This window comes from Borostomias antarcticus (genome assembly GCF_949987555.1).
Source record: "Borostomias antarcticus genome assembly, chromosome: 4".
Lineage (NCBI taxonomy): Eukaryota > Metazoa > Chordata > Actinopteri > Stomiiformes > Stomiidae > Borostomias > Borostomias antarcticus.
Window position 1 is genome coordinate 24732253 of NC_140237.1, and position 17267 is coordinate 24749519.

Here is a 17267-nt window from a genome sequence, read left to right on the forward strand (position 1 = left end):
CTATAATCCCAGTGGAGGCAGTCCTATAATCCCAGTGAAGGCAGTCCTATAATCCCAGTAGAGGCAGTCCTATAATCCCAGTGGAGGCAGTCCTATAACCCCAGTGGAGGCAGTCCTATCCGTCATTTCGGGAATTGCTGTAGTTCTTGTTGGACTTCACAGTCTAAGGCTGGGACTTCAATACAGGAACTACACCTCTGTTGACCGACTGTGGTGCTTCATAGACCTGTAAAACACAAGCACGCAGCACACACACAAACACGTAAACATACTGTAGTTCACCAAAATGTCACAGATACAGACCATCATGAAGACACTGTTGGTAACCATGGTGACATAGTTACCATAGCTCCTCCTTGAGCCTCTTGAGTTTGTCATGCAGGCGGTGGTTCTGGACGCTCATGGGTTTGTCCGGCACGAACCAGGCAGCTATGAACTTACACATCACCACCACGTGCTGCACGCACACACACACACACACACACACACACACACACACACACACACACACACACACACACACACACACACACACACACACACACACACACACACACACACACACACACACACACACACAGAGGAGACAGACTAGTCACTAAACCACTAGTCTCGCATAGCCAGACCTTTCTCTACACATCGTTTCGCACTGTTCCAGCTCTGTAGAAGGGTCTGGCTGTACCCTATTATCATCCAGAGATAGGGGGGAAAAACACAGTCTTTCTGTATTTCTTTAAACCAATCACAATCGTCTTGGTTGTTTTTTTCCCCAAACGGTGCCCTTGCAAAATAGTGTCGTGGGCTGATTCTGATTGGCTCTGCTGGAACTGAGCGCAGCCAATGAGAGGTTGATCTCAAAAACCTACATCCGTTGAGCCAGACATAATAAAGCACAAACTAGTCACTGACCTACTTCGGCTAGCCTAAACAAGCATATGAGAGCGTGTTATGTCTGAACTACTGATGGAGCCGCTGACCTCAAACAAGATGACGAAGGCGAAGCGGGCGGCCATGATGAGCCAGAACTGAGGCGTCAGGCTGTAGTCTTCATCGCTGCGGTAGTCTTTATAACTGAGGACATGCAGCACATCATCATCATCATCATCATCATCGTCTTTCATGGCCTTCACCATCACCACCACCATCCATATCATCACCATCTTCATTGTCATCATCGTTATCATCCTTTCTAATTGTCCCCATCGCCAGATGGCAGTGTGACTACTTCCAGCTGTCTCTGAGACACCCACCTGCACTGTGACACATTGCGGCCTCCGTCTGTGATCAGCTGACTGGGCAGGAAGTCCTGTCTTACGACCGGGTCTGTCATGGACGCCCTGGACAGCGTGTCACTGATGTAGCCCTGCATACAGCTACAGCGCAGAGCACAGGGTTGGTCAGAGGGTGAGGTCAAAGGTTGATTTAAGTTTTAAAGTTGAATTTATGGTCGGCAAGGGGGTCCCCCCCCCCCCCGGGCCAAGAACTGATCACTTGACACTTTGAGCACCTTATCAAGACAATAGACAGCAACAGACTCTGCCCTACTATACACTTGAACCAACACCTGACAACACTCGGAACATTTAAACACTATGCACATGCACAACTGTATACCTGAACATTATTTAATTGCACCGCCTACATCATGGACACAGACATAGTCATCCATGATCGGATGGGATAAGTAGATGAGGATGATACTGATAGACGATGGATAATATAGTAAATCGCCAGTTTGGGAACCTTTAAATGTCTGAGTAACTAGGACAGGAATAAGGAACTGATTAGCACTGATAAGATGCTGTACTTGTTACATATGGCCAATAAACTTTTCTATTCTAAATTCTATTCTAGACAAAAATGACGCCAATCAGATGCCATTTTATGTCTGATCTGGGGTGTCGCAGACCTGTCCTGCACCTCCTGAATCTTGTAAGTTCTCAGACGCCATCATAATTTGTCGCATAGTGTGATTGGTTGGCTGTATGGAAGCTTCTGAAATCTCTGTTGCACAAACTGTAAATATAACTAACCTTAGGGTTGTGCAAATATTTCACACTATATGCCACGGTTTGTTCTAAGACATCAGCTTAAATAAAGTATACACTGGCCTTAAGGAGCACATACCCCCTGAAGCAACACTCCCAGGCCAGAAGAGGGCAGTATTGTAATGTATCACAGAACCGATAAACGAGAGACTGTGTTTTGAATTGGTAGGTCTTTCAGCCTGTCTGGCTACTTGAATCAACCGCTTATACACAAGACACTGCCGTTGCCATCACAGAAACAGACAGCTTCAAGATAAACGGATGAGAAGCTACGATAGACCTCAGTAGACGTATAGAGTAGAACTCACTGGGTGTCGTTTGCCGTGCCGTTGGCACACGGGCCGTAGTGGTACCGATAGACCAGGCGAGGGATGAAGTCAGACGAGACACCGATGACCAGGCCGTTGGCGATGACCGCCAGGACTCCAACCGCCTCCAGAACCATGGTCCACACACCTGAGGAGACAGCACCCGAGGGTGAAACACTGACCAATAGGGAGAGAGGGAGGACGATAGTCCTGGCCAATGAAAGACAGATGATGATCTAGTCGACTTTGGGAGTGACAGTGGGATGTTCCAAAGGCTTGGCCAAGAATAATGTTTAAACGTGGCCTCCTCCACACCAGCTCACCGATGTCGTTGGTCTTCTTGGGGACCAGTCGTTGCTCCAGGCTGACCATCTTGATGGCGTCCAGACGGATCTCAAAGATGTTGTTGACGAGAGCCAGCAGAGGAGCCAGTGGAAACGCCGCCACAAAGATGGTGGTGAAGCTGAACTGGATGACTACAGGAGAGAGGAGCAGCACAAGAACAAGACCAATACAATAACTGATACAATTAAGTCATAATCACCTCCACCAGCATCATCATCACCACCACCATCATCATAATCACCACCATCATGATCATTATCACCACCATCATCATGATCACCACCACCACCATCACCAATATCATCATCATCCCCACCACCATCATTATCATAACCACCATCATCACCACCACCACCACCATCATCATCATCAGCATCACCATCATCATCATCATCATCGACACCACCACCATCATCATTATCATCATCATCACCACCATTATGTAACATACCCATTTCCAGGAACTCATTGAAGAGACTAAACAAATTGACGCTGGTCAGGCTATAGTTACGCAGCCAATCCTGTAGCTTGCAGATGTCACATGGATCGACATTTCCCTCCTCGTCACGGCAGTTCTTCCTGTAGCACTGGCCACACTTCCTCACCAGCTTCCTGGTGGTGGACTTTCTGAAGCACTTCTTAAACCAGCTGGACAACAGTAGGGAGAGTTACTCACTTGTGAAAAAAATCTGTATTGGGAATAACCCCTTGAGATGAATCATCTCGTTTTCAAGGGGGTCCCTTGACAGCAACACAACAGAACATTCCAGAATTACACATTTAGACAATAAAACAAATAACACCAAGACACAAACAAATGACAACACAGGACAACAATCACACACATACACCCATACATAATATGCGCTTAAACATGAATCTTGCATGCAAAATTAGTAGATAGCTGTTGAATACAGAGTAAGGTAAGTGATGGTGTTGCTACAAAGATAATACAAAGTTAAGACATTCTATCACAATATTTGATCAGGTACATGTACAATTAGTTGCATAAAAGGAAGTGAGAGCATTTTTGAAAAGGTAGAGTGATGAGACCGGTTGACTTACCGGTCAATGGATATTGACCGGTAAGTTGTTCCAGTCAGATGGAGCTTTGTGCATAAATGCATTCTTTGCTATAGTCTTGGAAACGGCAGGAAAATAAAAAAAAGACTCGTGATGAATGTCTCAGAAGGTGGCTAGAGGAAAAAGGTACCAGTAGGATGGTTGAAGTGAAAACATTTGAAAATAAACTGTAACCAATGTTGATGTCTCCTAGATGAGAGAGAAGGCCAACTCAGAGATTTATACATTTGGCAATGTGGAAAACAGGCATTCCAGAACGAATCTGCATAATCTATTGTAAACAGTATTAAGAGGAAGTAGAGTAGATTTATAGGCACATTGATAAACGTCAGCATAGTCGAATATTGGCAAGAAGAGTTGTGTAGCTAATTTCTTTCTTGCAGAGAAGGAACAGTCCCTGGATCTATGGAGAATCCCAATAGAAAATAATTTCTTGACAGTTTGGCTAATATGGCATTTGAATGTGAGTTCTGAGTCCAGAAATAATCCCAAGTACTTTGTTTGCTCAACTTTAAGCAGGGGTGTTCCATCCAGACAGGTGATACTAACACCGTGTCCTAACTACACGCGACGCGAGCGAGCGTCAGCGACAAAATGCGTTCCATTGCTTTGTTTTCTATTGTTATGTCCTAACTGGACGCGAGCGACGCAGCGCGAAGCGGGGCAACGTTTTAACTGCCCTTTTGACGCTCGCCCTGTTCCTATTTTGCTCCTGTCGCTCGCGTTGACAGGCGTCTGTCTTCAGTTGGGAATATAGACAAATGACGTAACAGAACAGGAAATTTAACAGTTTCAGTTAGGACAGCAAGCGTGCGATGTCGCGTTCTGTTGCTCGCGTCGCAAGCAGTTGGGACACGGTGTAAGTAATGAGTCTCTAGATTTAGATTTTATGTTCTGACGTGTGCCAAAGATTATAGTGTGAGATTTCTTTCTTTTGAGTATTCGTTTATTTGACATAAGCCAGGATTGTACAGCATTAAAATCTGACTGTAAAGCAGATTCAATCAGAGATAAGGTAGTCCCGGAAGTGTATATAACTGTATCGTCTGCATAGAGTTGAACAGAGCATTTAGAACAGATGGATGGGATATCATTAATGAATATGGAAAAAATAAGAGGACCAAGGGTTGGGCCTTGTGGCACGCCATGTTGTTGAACAATAGTATCTGATTTGATTCCCTGAATGACTACACATTGTTTTCAGTTACTCAATACTGTATTAAGTTACTCACTTAATACAGTACTACTACTACTACTGATACTACTACTACTAACTAATATTGCTACTACAACTGCTACTACTACTACTACTGATACTACTTCTACAACTACACCTACTACCACTACTACTACACCTACTACCACTACTACCATAAAAACTACTACTACTACTACTACTACCACCACTACTACTACTACCATAAAAACTACTACTACTACTACTACTACTACTACTACTACTACCATAAAAACTACTACTACTACCATAAAAACTACTACTACTACCATAAAAACTACTACTACTACTACTACTACTACTACCACCACCACCACCACCACTACCACTACTACCACCACCACTACCACTACTACTACTACTACCATAAAAACTACTACCACCACTACTACTACTAACAACAACAACTACTACTACCATCACCACCACCACCACCACTACTACTACTACTAGTGATACTACTACTACCATAAAAACTACTACTACTACTACTACCATAAAAACTACTACTACTACTACTACCACTACTACTACTACTACTACCACCACCACCACCACCACTACTACTGTTACTACTACTAGAGACATGTGTACTTACGGCACAGTGAATTCAAAGATGTTGTTGATGGTCTGTTTGAGCAGCATTATGATGGCCATCTGAATGAAGAGGTCAGTGAGACAACCGCTGGGGTGACACTGTGAAGAGAGGAGAAGTGATGAGAGGAGGGGATTAGAGAGAAGAAGAAGGGCAAAGGAGAGGAGAGAGGGGGTTCTACTCCGTCAGAGCATTGTCATGTAGATTACATTTAGTCATTAAGCTGTAGTATACACTTTTATCAAAAGTGTACATGATCTCCTCACCTCCTCCAGCCTCCACTTTCCAGCAACGCGCACATAGCTGCCCGGATGACCGTTGATCCTGTTCAGAAGGAAAGAGCTTGTGACTCTCCCACTTCACACACACACACACACACACACACACACACACACACACACACGCACACACGCACACACGCACACGCACACACGCACACACGCACACACACACACACACACACACACACATACACGCAGGTGTACACGCATGCACGCACACACATAGAACATGGGGAGCACAGTACCTGCCCAGGAAGAAGGCCACGTAGAAGAGTGATGAGAAGAGAGTGAAGAACTGGAAGGTGAACATCTTGACGGTGAAGCTCCTTTCTGTGGCGGCAAACGAGCGCGTCTTCTCTGCAGAGGTCACAAACACACTGACCTGACGCGCCTGCGGTCTCTAGACCAATAAGAATGCACCGATACGGGCGGCTCCGCACTCTCACACTCACCTATCTCGCACAGCTTGAAAGCCACAATCCTGTTGACCTGTGAGGAAGGGAGGAGTTCAAGACCGGCCAATAGGATCAGAGAAGAGATTCAGACTGACCAATAGGGTGATGGTGAGGTTTTACCTGACCAGTAAGAGGGGCGAGATGGATAGGAGAGGGTACTTACCCGTGTCATGACCTGAATGGTGATGTAGTGCAACACGGAGCCCAGCATCACGGCCACCATGCTGGCGTGATCCCTCAGGAACTCCCAGCTCGCTTCCGCCAGCTGCACAGACGCCACCACGCGGAATATCACCAGGGCGTGGGTGAGGCCGATGATCACCACCAGCTGTGGACAAGACGCACGCATGTGAACACACATGCACGGACACACACACGTGCACACACAGACACACACACAGGGCCATCGCGAGGGGGGTGCGAGGCCCTGTGCGACCGTGGCACGTGAGGCCCATTAACATGCACATGAATCAAGATCACAGTATAATACAGCATCATAATCGGTTTGGTGCTGGTTTGATTTTTTTAAGTTGAGAACTCTGGTGTTTTAAAGGTTTTTTTGAACAATACCTTTTAGGTATGTTAAGTGGGAAGGTTTCATAAGCTAAATACAAAAAAAAAACAGTTATGTTTTGGTAACACTTTACAATAAGGGTACATTAATAAGCATTAGTTAATGCATTATTAAGCATTAAGTAACAGTTAACTAATGTCTCTATTAACCATTTACTAATGTTATTTATGTTAACTAAGGTTAACTCACCTAACCCTAATCTTAACTAAGGTATTAATTAACATTAGAAACCTAACCTAACCCTAAATAAGCATTAGTTAACAGTTAACTAATGTTTTTTGTGACCCTTATTGTAAAGTGTGACCTATGTTTTTTAGCATTTTTTTCCAGGTTTGTACCCTTTTCTCACAGATTGACTAGTCTATTAGGCCTTGCATGAGGCGCTGTGCGACCGCACGACTCGCACAGCGCTGGTGACGGCCCTGCATGCATGCGCACACACACGCACACACGCGCACACACGCGCACACACACAAACACAAACACGTGACACAAAATGCATGGTCGTAGTTTATTTTATGTTTTGTTTAAGGTAGTGAATATTTTTACAGCAACCGGAAGAAATGAGTTAGAGCATTTTAGCTATAAATACCTTATATTTGGGTTATGGTTACAGTAGGTATAGGGATAGAGTTGGTTAGGTTTTGAAAGCAGGATAACCCAAAACAAGATTCTGTGCTGAAAGAATAAATGTCTATTCTTACGGCCACCGAGATTGTGAGATGTCGTAAAAATAGCGGGCAAGTCTTACTTTCTGACCAGCTTTTCTGTATTAAGTCCTCCAGATTTTATAGTAAGTAATTATACAAAGTGCCAGAATGACGCAGCTGTTTTGGGTTTCCAGTTGTCGATACAACACGACTCGTTTGTGAGCTGCCTGTCTGTGAGGGAGACATCTGATCTGATCTCCAGGCTCAGCAGTCCACCGGTTTACAGTAGCACGCACACACACGCACGCGCACACACGCACACACACACACACGCACACACACACACAGCCTTACCATGCCTGTGACTAGCAGAAGGACCAGAACGCTACGCAGGTACGAGTGGCGGAACTGCTTGGGGTGGCAGTCCGGGTCGTTCACGATCTCCAGTATTAGCTCCTCCTATCACAAGGAAAAAACACAATAAGCAGTGGAATCTGGCTTTGCCGGATGAAATGACCACAAGCTACATGTGTCAAACGCAGTCAAATGGCAGGTTTCAAGCTCAGTCAGACTCTCTGATATGATCACACCGCTGGCTGAAGGGCCCTGAGGGGACTTTTATTTTGGAATTTGACTCATCTGTTTTCTACGTGTGTATATTATTGTTGTGACCAGGGCGGTGTGCTCCCATCTGATATATTTGGTATGTTTGAAATGTTCTTTGGTATACGTGTAAAGTTGGGTTGGGTATTTGAGGAAGATTACTTTGAGGTTCCGGTCAGTATGAGCTACTGTGCGAATAAGCACATAGACAAGTTTAGAGTTCTGTTAAGGACAAACTCCTAGTCTTTGAATTACATTTGGATTGTTTTGCCTTTTTACTATGTTTTATTAACCATTGTTGAAGGTTTTTCTCAACTTGGATTTTCAAATTTGGATTTTATAACTAATACATCGATTCATTGATTGCCTGATTCATTTCTTCATTCATTCATTCATTTAGCTATTTGTATAATAAATCTATTCACCTGCATTTAACCTGATCCTTCTCATTTTACTATCTTATCCCGGGTATTATTAACTTACACACACATTCTTATTTCTATTGTGTACGGGGAGTCCCAACCAAAATATGGTTGGTCTAGTAGGCTGCAGTTTATCATTGATTAGGATAGCTTCTTAGTATGTAAATAACTTATTAAAAGACCTCTGGTTTTTGCTGTGTAGAACTTTGAGCAGCTGATTTAGGACCAGAATAGAGCCTGGTCTACAGCAGGTTTGGACAGGGTCTAGGTAGACGACAGTACTGTACCTCCTCCTCACACCAGTCGAAGGCCTTCCATTTGGACACGTACTGGGCACGGTGTCGCTTCCACAGCTCCAGGAAGAGGGTGGCTGTGGGCGGGGCCGGCCAGGACAGTCAACACAGATGGACAGTCAATACAATGCTGAACATAGAATTACCTCTATGAACATCAGACAGAAATATATGCATATAAGACTTTCCCCAGAGAGACATTAGACTTACCCCAGAGAGACATAAGACTTCCCAGACAGACATGACTTACCCCAGAGAGACATTAGACTTACCCCAGACAGACATGACTAACCCCAGAAAGACATTAGACTTACCCCAGACAGACATAAGACTTACCCCAGAGAGACATTAGACTTACCCCAGAGAGACATTAGACTTACCCCAGACTGCCATGAACATGGCAAATGTCACGGTGCCTTCGTTGTCAAACAGGTGGCTCACCTGCACACAGAAGACATGTGTGCCTGCTGACTAGAGTACAGTAGAGTAGAGTACAGTTGAGTAAAGTAGAGAAGTACAGTATTACTTACCTTGGCATAGGTGCAGGTCTCAGACAGCTGCCAAACTTTACATCTTTTGTCGCACCTTGGGCACATGATGGTGTCAGATTCACAGACTTCCTTTCTGCAATATAGAGGCACAGACAGCAGAACAGTGAGAGGAGAGTCAATACAGAGGCAACCAGTAGAAACACATAGAGAGGAGTCAATACAGAGGCAACCAGTAGAAACACAGTGAGAGAGTCAATACAGAGGCAACCAGTAGAAACACAGTGAGAGGAGTCAATACAGAGGCAACCAGTAGAAACACAGTGAGAGGAGAGTCAATACAGAGGCAACCAGTAGAAACACAGTGAGAGGAGTCAATACAGAGGCAACCAGTAGAAACACAGTGAGAGGAGAGTCAATACTGAGGCAACCAGTAGAAACACAGTGAGAGGAGAGTCAATACAGAGGCAACCAGTAGAAACACAGTGAGAGGAGTCAATACAGAGGCAACCAGTAGAAACACAGTGAGAGGAGAGTCAATACAGAGGCAACCAGTAGAAACACAGTGAGAGGAGAGTCAATACAGAGGCAACCAGTAGAAACACAGTGAGAGGAGAGTCAATACAGAGGCAACCAGTAGAAACACAGTGAGATGAGAGTCAATACAGAGGCAACCAGTAGAAACACAGTGAGAGGAGAGTCAATACAGAGGCAACCAGTAGAAACACAGTGAGAGGAGTCAATACAGAGGCAACCAGTAGAAACACAGTGAGAGAGTCAATACAGAGGCAACCAGTAGAAACACAGTGAGAGAGTCAATACAGAGGCAACCAGTAGAAACACAGTGAGAGAGTCAATACAGAGGCAACCAGTAGAAACACAGTGAGAGGAGTCAATACAGAGGCAACCAGTAGAAACACAGTGAGAGGAGAGTCAATACAGAGGCAACCAGTAGAAACACAGTGAGAGGAGAGTCAATACAGAGGCAACCAGTAGAAACAGTGAGAGGAGAGTCAATACAGAGGCAACCAGTAGAAACACAGTGAGAGGAGAGTCAATACAGAGGCAACCCGTAGAAACACAGTGAGAGGAGAGTCAATACAGAGGCACACAGTAGAAACACAGTGAGAGGAGTCAATACAGAGGCAACCAGTAGAAACAGTGAGAGGAGTCAATACAGAGGCAACCAGTAGAAACACAGTGAGAGGAGTCAATACAGAGGCAACCAGTAGAAACACAGTGAGAGGAGAGTCAATACAGAGGCAACCAGTAGAAACACAGTGAGAGGAGAGTCAATACAGAGGCAACCAGTAGAAACACAGTGAGAGGAGTCAATACAGAGGCAACCAGTAGAAACACAGTGAGAGGAGAGTCAATACAGAGGCAACCAGTAGAAACACAGTGAGAGGAGTCAATACAGAGGCAACCAGTAGAAACACAGTAAGAGGAGTCAATACAGAGGCAACCAGTAGAAACACAGTGAGAGGAGAGTCAATACAGAGGCAACCAGTAGAAACAGTGAGAGGAGTCAATACAGAGGCAACCAGTAGAAACACAGTGAGAGGAGTCAATACAGAGGCAACCAGTAGAAACACAGTGAGAGGAGAGTCAATACAGAGGCAACCAGTAGAAACACAGTGAGAGGAGAGTCAATACAGAGGCAACCAGTAGAAACACAGTGAGAGGAGTCAATACAGAGGCAACCAGTAGAAACACAGTGAGAGGAGAGTCAATACTGAGGCAACCAGTAGAAACATAGTGAGAGGAGAGTCAATAAAGAGGCAACCAGTAGAAACACAGTGAGAGGAGTCAATACAGAGGCAACCAGTAGAAACACAGTGAGAGGAGAGTCAATACTGAGGCAACCAGTAGAAACACAGTGGCCCTCATTTATCAACGGAACATTGAAACCATTCATCAAACTTTCATATGCCGCCAATCTCATCGTACAAATTATCAGCCGTTGATAAATGTGCTGGCTGAAATCAATGGGAATTTGAATATCCCGCCCATACATATTCTGGCCTCACCCTTGCAGTTCATGACAAGAAGATGTGTAATACGGCCAAGAACAAGGATTTATGACAAAAAAATAAAATAGAATATTTTGCCATAGGGTAGGCACATATTTTTAAGTGATGAATATGTGGCTGCACTTTCAATTTCAAACTCGTGTACATGAGCTGAGACCTAACGGGAGTTTTGGTCGCCCCCTCCGCTCAAGTCCAAATTGATAACGTCTGAACCTGGCGAGGAAATTACCGTTTTCTGTCCTATAGTCGCTTAGTAAATGAGGGTCAGCAACAGGAGTCTTTAATACAGAGGACTGCGTGTATTAATCAGGGCAGACTAGAGCTGGGGCTCACATGAGAGGGCTGGTGTTGAAGAAGGCCAGGCCGTAGAGGAACACCACCAGGCCGACCCCGGCAGCAGGCACCAGCAGACGGGTGTACCAGCCCAGCCACAGGTAGTACAGGGCCACCTTCTCCCCAAAGTATTCCCTGCCAGGACATACAAGAGAACAAGGGCAGCTTGATCACAGGCTGGAATAAGAGAAAAACTTCTGTTGGGGCTTGTGGGCTGATTTCAGGGGTCAGGGTTTTTTTTATCCACTTTGTATCCACTAGGAACAGCCTTTAATTCCTGGCAGGGGGACTGCCTTTGGAAATTAGCCTCTGGCTATAATTGGTTGGGTGCATTTACATTCTATGTGCATTTTACGTTCCATGAATGTTCATCAATGTGCTTGTCCCCCTTAACAAATCAAATGAATGAAATGAAATGAGAGTGGGGGGGTGACTCACCGGACCTCAGAGATGGGCTGGCCCACACACACAGCAGACCACCGGGCCCACTTCTCCTTCAGCGCTTTCTGCTTCTTCCTCTGAAAACACAAACGCCTTGGGGTTTAAAGGGCCCACACCTGTACAGTACTGGGCTCTCCTCATCCCTCACGGACGCTGAGATTTACAATCCACTTCACCAAAATAGCAAATAACATCAACAAAACCCAGGGAGAAAGTAATAATACAAATAATAACAATAATATAAATATTCTTAATAATAATAATAATAATTATATATATTTATTTTTTTTATTATTTTTTTAAATATATATATTATTATTATCGGGGCTGTCAATCGATTAAAAAAATAATCAAATTAATCACAAGTTTAACAAAGTGCATGACAAAGTTAGTAGCCTGACATTCAGATTCAGGGGCAGTTTTTTTGCGTTTTTTTTTTTACTTGCTAAGGTGGAAAAACATGTCAGTCATCAATGAAATATGCACATACATTTTTTTTAAATCTAAACTTCCACCTGGAAGCTTTCTGAAATGAAATTCACCATGCTGAATGTGAACGTCTGTTGAATGTCCAATATGAAACCAACTTTACCTCGGACCGTTGTGTCATCTCAGTGAGTGTTCACGCGAGTGTTTACATGGCTGAATTAGGCCTACTGCATGTGAAATGCAGATAACTTATCCGCGTTTCACATCCCTTCAGTAATTCAGCCTCCTAAACACTCGCGTTTGGAATTACGTGAGTAAGTTGGGGTCAAATGTGGTAATATGATTAATATGCATAAATTATTTTTAACGCATTAAAGTTTCCAGAATAATTGCGAGTGTTAACGCATTAACGTTGACAGCCCTAAAATAATAATAATAATAATAATACATAATAAATAATAATAAGGGGAAATAAGATGGAAGGTTAAACCCAATTAAAAAAAAAGGTTAAAATGAAATTATAAAAATGAAGAAATCAAGTAACATGCAACATTTTAAAAAGAAGTGCAGCAGTAAGCAAGGGCCAAACCCAGCAGTGCATCTTACCTCGTGTAGACAGAACATGGCCTCGAAAACATCTTTGCTAATCAGTTCTCTCAGGTCCTCTGAAAAGAGGTCACAGCGTCGGTCGGGGGTCAAGGGGTTTGTCGGATAGATGGAGAAGCACACCGTGCATGCAGAACGAGGAGAACATACGTTCCTGTAAATGGAAGCACTGAGAGGCCACCTACCTCCCGTGTTGATGAAGGTGTGATACAGAATGTAGTGCACGATTCTGATCCTGGAAACCATGAGGAGAGCACACCGGGGGGAGAGGAGAGGGGTTGAGGACAGAGGAGGCGTGTACAGTGTAGAGGAGGTGGTTCAGGGACAAAGATACAGTTCTATATATACAGTATACTACCTAATAGCTTGAGGGACCGGCCCCTTCTGGTCTCCTGTCCAGTTGCAGGCATCCGACACCTTCAGCAGGTACTTGTACTGATCAAACACCTCTTTGTGGGCCCGCAGTCCATAGAACACTTTGTCATCATGTAGGATTCTCTTTGACACAACAACAGTGCACAAGATCCACAAGGTCAGGTTTCGGGATGAGGTTAAGGTGAAACTTAGGGGTTAAAGCAGAGTATAAGTTTATGGTCGTGATGGTCTGACTCAATGGATGTAGGTTTTGGGGATAGGCCTTGGCATTTGTTTATTACTGCCCAATCAGTGGCGCCGATTCATGTGGTCGGCCAATCAGTGGCTCCCATCGCCAATCAGATTCAATCCAACAACAACCATAGCATCATAGTCAATTAGTTCAGCTAGACCTTTCTCGAGCGCTGGCGCAGTGTAAATGAAGTGTGTAGATAGGTCTGGCTATGCGAGACTAGGGTCATGATGACTCACCGTGACCGTCATGTTCTTCTTCTTCAGCTGCTCTATGAAAGCTAACTGTTTCTGGAGCCGCGGGTCCTCTGCATCCTCCACCAGGTCAGCGACCAGGATGTAATCACATGACCTCCGCGTGGGCTGGGGGCATGACAGAGGCTGTGTTCATCGGCAAGGTGCTGTGATACAAGCCTAATCCTAACCGACCTTGTCCTTATCTAACCCTGACCCTACCCCTGACTGACCCTTTCATACCTGTTATTATAGTCATATATGTACATATGGGTGACAAGTTATTGGAAAATGCCAACAAAGTGTCTTAGTAAGGTGTTGGGCCACCACAGGCTGCCAGAACAGCTTCAATGTGCCGTGGTATAGATTCTATAAGTCTCTGGAACTCTACTGGAGGGATAGCACACCCATGTTCCCTCATTTGGTGTGTTGATGATGGCGGTGGAGAGCGCTGTCTAACATGTCAATCCAAAATCTCCCATACTTGTTAAGTTGAGTTGAGACCTGGTGACTGCGAAATGATTCACATCATTTGTATAGTCATCAAACCATTCAGTGACCCCTCGTGCTGTGGATGAGGGCACTGTCATCCTGGAAGAGACCACTCACGTCAGGATAGAAATGTTTCATCGTAGGATAAAGTTGATCACTCAGAATATCTTTTTATTGATTTGCAGTGGCCCTTCCTTCTAAGGGGACAATCGGTGCCCAAACCATGCCAGGAAAATGCCCCCACAGAATAACAGAGCCACTGCACCCCTTCAATGTAGTGATCAATTACTCAGGCCTGTACCGCTCTGTTGGAGAACGCTACACATGCACTCGCCCAATTGTCGAGAACATGGTGAAGGATGACTCATCTGACCATATCACTTTTTCCACATCTCTGGAGACCAGGGCCAATGGTTGTTGCACCACTGAACTCTGAAATGTGCGTTCGTCTTTGTAATTAATAGTGTTTATGCACTGCAACCCTACCGCATATCCCTCTCTATGCAGTTGTCAACAAAATGTCTGTGTTGACAGTCTGCAATGCTCTGCATTGACATTCTCAGTCACCTGAGGAAGACTTGTTTTCCCTTACTGTATACGCACGAGCGTTGTGGTCATCGAATGTGTGCTTTCACCACTTCCTCTTTCCGATAAATCTAATATCACTGACACATCACGCTCCTGCAATCCCTGTCACAATAATGAACCCTCTTTCAAAGTCCCTTAGATCTTTTCCTCTTGTTGTCTTGATCCAAAATCCAAGTCAACTGGGCCTGCTCAACATTTCTATACATGCCACAGAGCATGATAGATGCAGTACATGTGGATGGACGGATGTATGGATAGATACATAGGCTACTTTGTTGATCCCCCTAGGGGGAAATTTAGTGTTTCAGCAGTGGAAATTACAGCAAAGTTGGAAAAGGAAAAGAAAAACGCTAGATGAAGAGTAGTAAGAATAAAAAATTAAATATGAAAAATGAAATATGAATAATATGAAATATGAAAAAAAAAAAAAAAATGGGGAACAGGTACTATATACATCCATACTGTATGTACAGCATGTGTACAGTATAGTATTGAATAAAGAATATATGGAAGCATCCGAGTCCAGTCTGTTGGCTCCCTACGATGTACAGTGCGTTAGTGCTCCGAGCACCATTCACGGTAACTCACAACCACAACCTGTAATTGTTCAATCAAGCTTCAACTGTTCACTCACAGGACAGGTACCTGCCACTCGCTCTCGACACTGGCGCCATAAAGCCAGGCAGCCTACTGTCATAAACAGTACCAGTCACCAGTGTACACACCACCCTACCTGTCTCTGTCCATATTTAACAACGACCACACCTTCTGACCTGTCCCTTCACAGGTAGCCCTCATAACCCCTGGGTTTTACTGTTTTTGAATACATAAATGCTTCGCTCATGTCCCCGTATATCTTTAGACAAGCTTTATTTGTCACATGTGGAGATACAGAGTAGAACATGCTGTGAAATGAAGGGATATCTAAATGGTTGGCTGCCAGCTAGGCAGAGATAGCTTTTATATTACTGTGTGTGTTTGCTCTCACCAGAGGCGGACGCAGCAGCGGAGAAGTGCTGTTGTCGGCGCCATGCTGGGGCTTCTCCTGCAGCTCGATGTCGTCCTGAAATTCAGAGACACACAGTGGCAACCCCAGGGGCAACCTTCAGCTGTGTTTTAAGCACACAACCCTGTGACTCACCCACACACACAACAGCAGGGCAGTTATAGAACCTAAACCTGCAACTCATCCACACACACAACAGCAGGACAGTAATAGAACCTAACTCTGTAACCCACCCACCCACTGAAGGGCTACTATGCAGGTCCCTTTGTTTTTTCAGTCTTGCGTGGGTGCAGGTGACAGCAGGCCCTGACTTGCCTCTCCGAGAGATTCCAAGTGTCTGAACACAATGTAGAGCGTCCAGGAATAGAGACTTCAGCGCCCAACTCTTTCAGATCTCTGGAGGTTTTGACCGATCTAGATAAAACTTTATTTATTCACATGTGGCCAAAGTCCCAGTGAATTACACTCGGGGGTAGCCTATCTTTATCATGTTCAAATCTTGACTGATAGTATATCTGGGGTGTGCCAGAACTTCACTTTATCAACTCACACTTTTCCGAGTTGAGCAGTTCCTATACTTGGACTAAAGAACAATCAGGGCATATTTCACCAGTACAGTGAAATAAGCTACTACAGACACTAGTCACGCGTGGGTAACGTATGTTAAAACTACATCAATACAGAAAAATAAGATTTTATATCATCATGACTTATCAGTGAATGAAAGCTTCTCAAGCCAGTTTTGAACTAGTTTGTACATTAAATAACATAGATGTATTATTATTAGGCTGTTGACAGAGATAAGAAAACTTGTCTTTGGCACTGGTAATATAAACAGACTCAAGTACATAAAATACATTTCTATTGGGGTGACATACTACAGTATGTATCGGTTTAGAATGGTTACAGAAGAGGGCAATTTGAATGTACATGATCTCACCATAGGCTCCTCGCAGCTATTGAGCAGTCGGCACTGCAGTAGCTGAAAGTACAACGAACAAACATCCTCGACTTACCGCAGTCTTCTTGAAGAACATGCCGCGTTGAGGTTATTCAGCTCGAGAGGATGGATAAACTAACTATAACGTGCTGTTTTTTCTAGTCTCTTGTCTGTAGG

The 17267-nt window shown here is 44.4% G+C and overlaps 1 protein-coding gene across 1 annotated transcript; it reads right to left on the bottom strand.

The window, feature by feature from the left end:
* ano9b (anoctamin 9b) lies at window positions 1-17187 on the bottom strand (the record flags this gene model as incomplete). Its single annotated transcript, XM_084437400.1, has 24 exons — window positions 1-226; window positions 345-457; window positions 978-1071; window positions 1251-1373; window positions 2357-2504; window positions 2680-2832; window positions 3153-3349; window positions 5620-5717; window positions 5883-5940; window positions 6143-6254; window positions 6350-6386; window positions 6516-6680; window positions 7931-8035; window positions 8889-8971; window positions 9275-9335; window positions 9425-9518; window positions 11749-11883; window positions 12187-12266; window positions 13225-13283; window positions 13410-13459; window positions 13583-13722; window positions 14071-14193; window positions 16133-16207; window positions 17167-17187. The coding sequence occupies 24 exons, from the start codon at window positions 17185-17187 to the stop codon at window positions 190-192; spliced, it is 2361 nt and encodes a 786-aa protein (XP_084293526.1). The 3' UTR covers window positions 1-189.
* Between the last annotated feature and the right edge of the window lie 80 nt (window positions 17188-17267).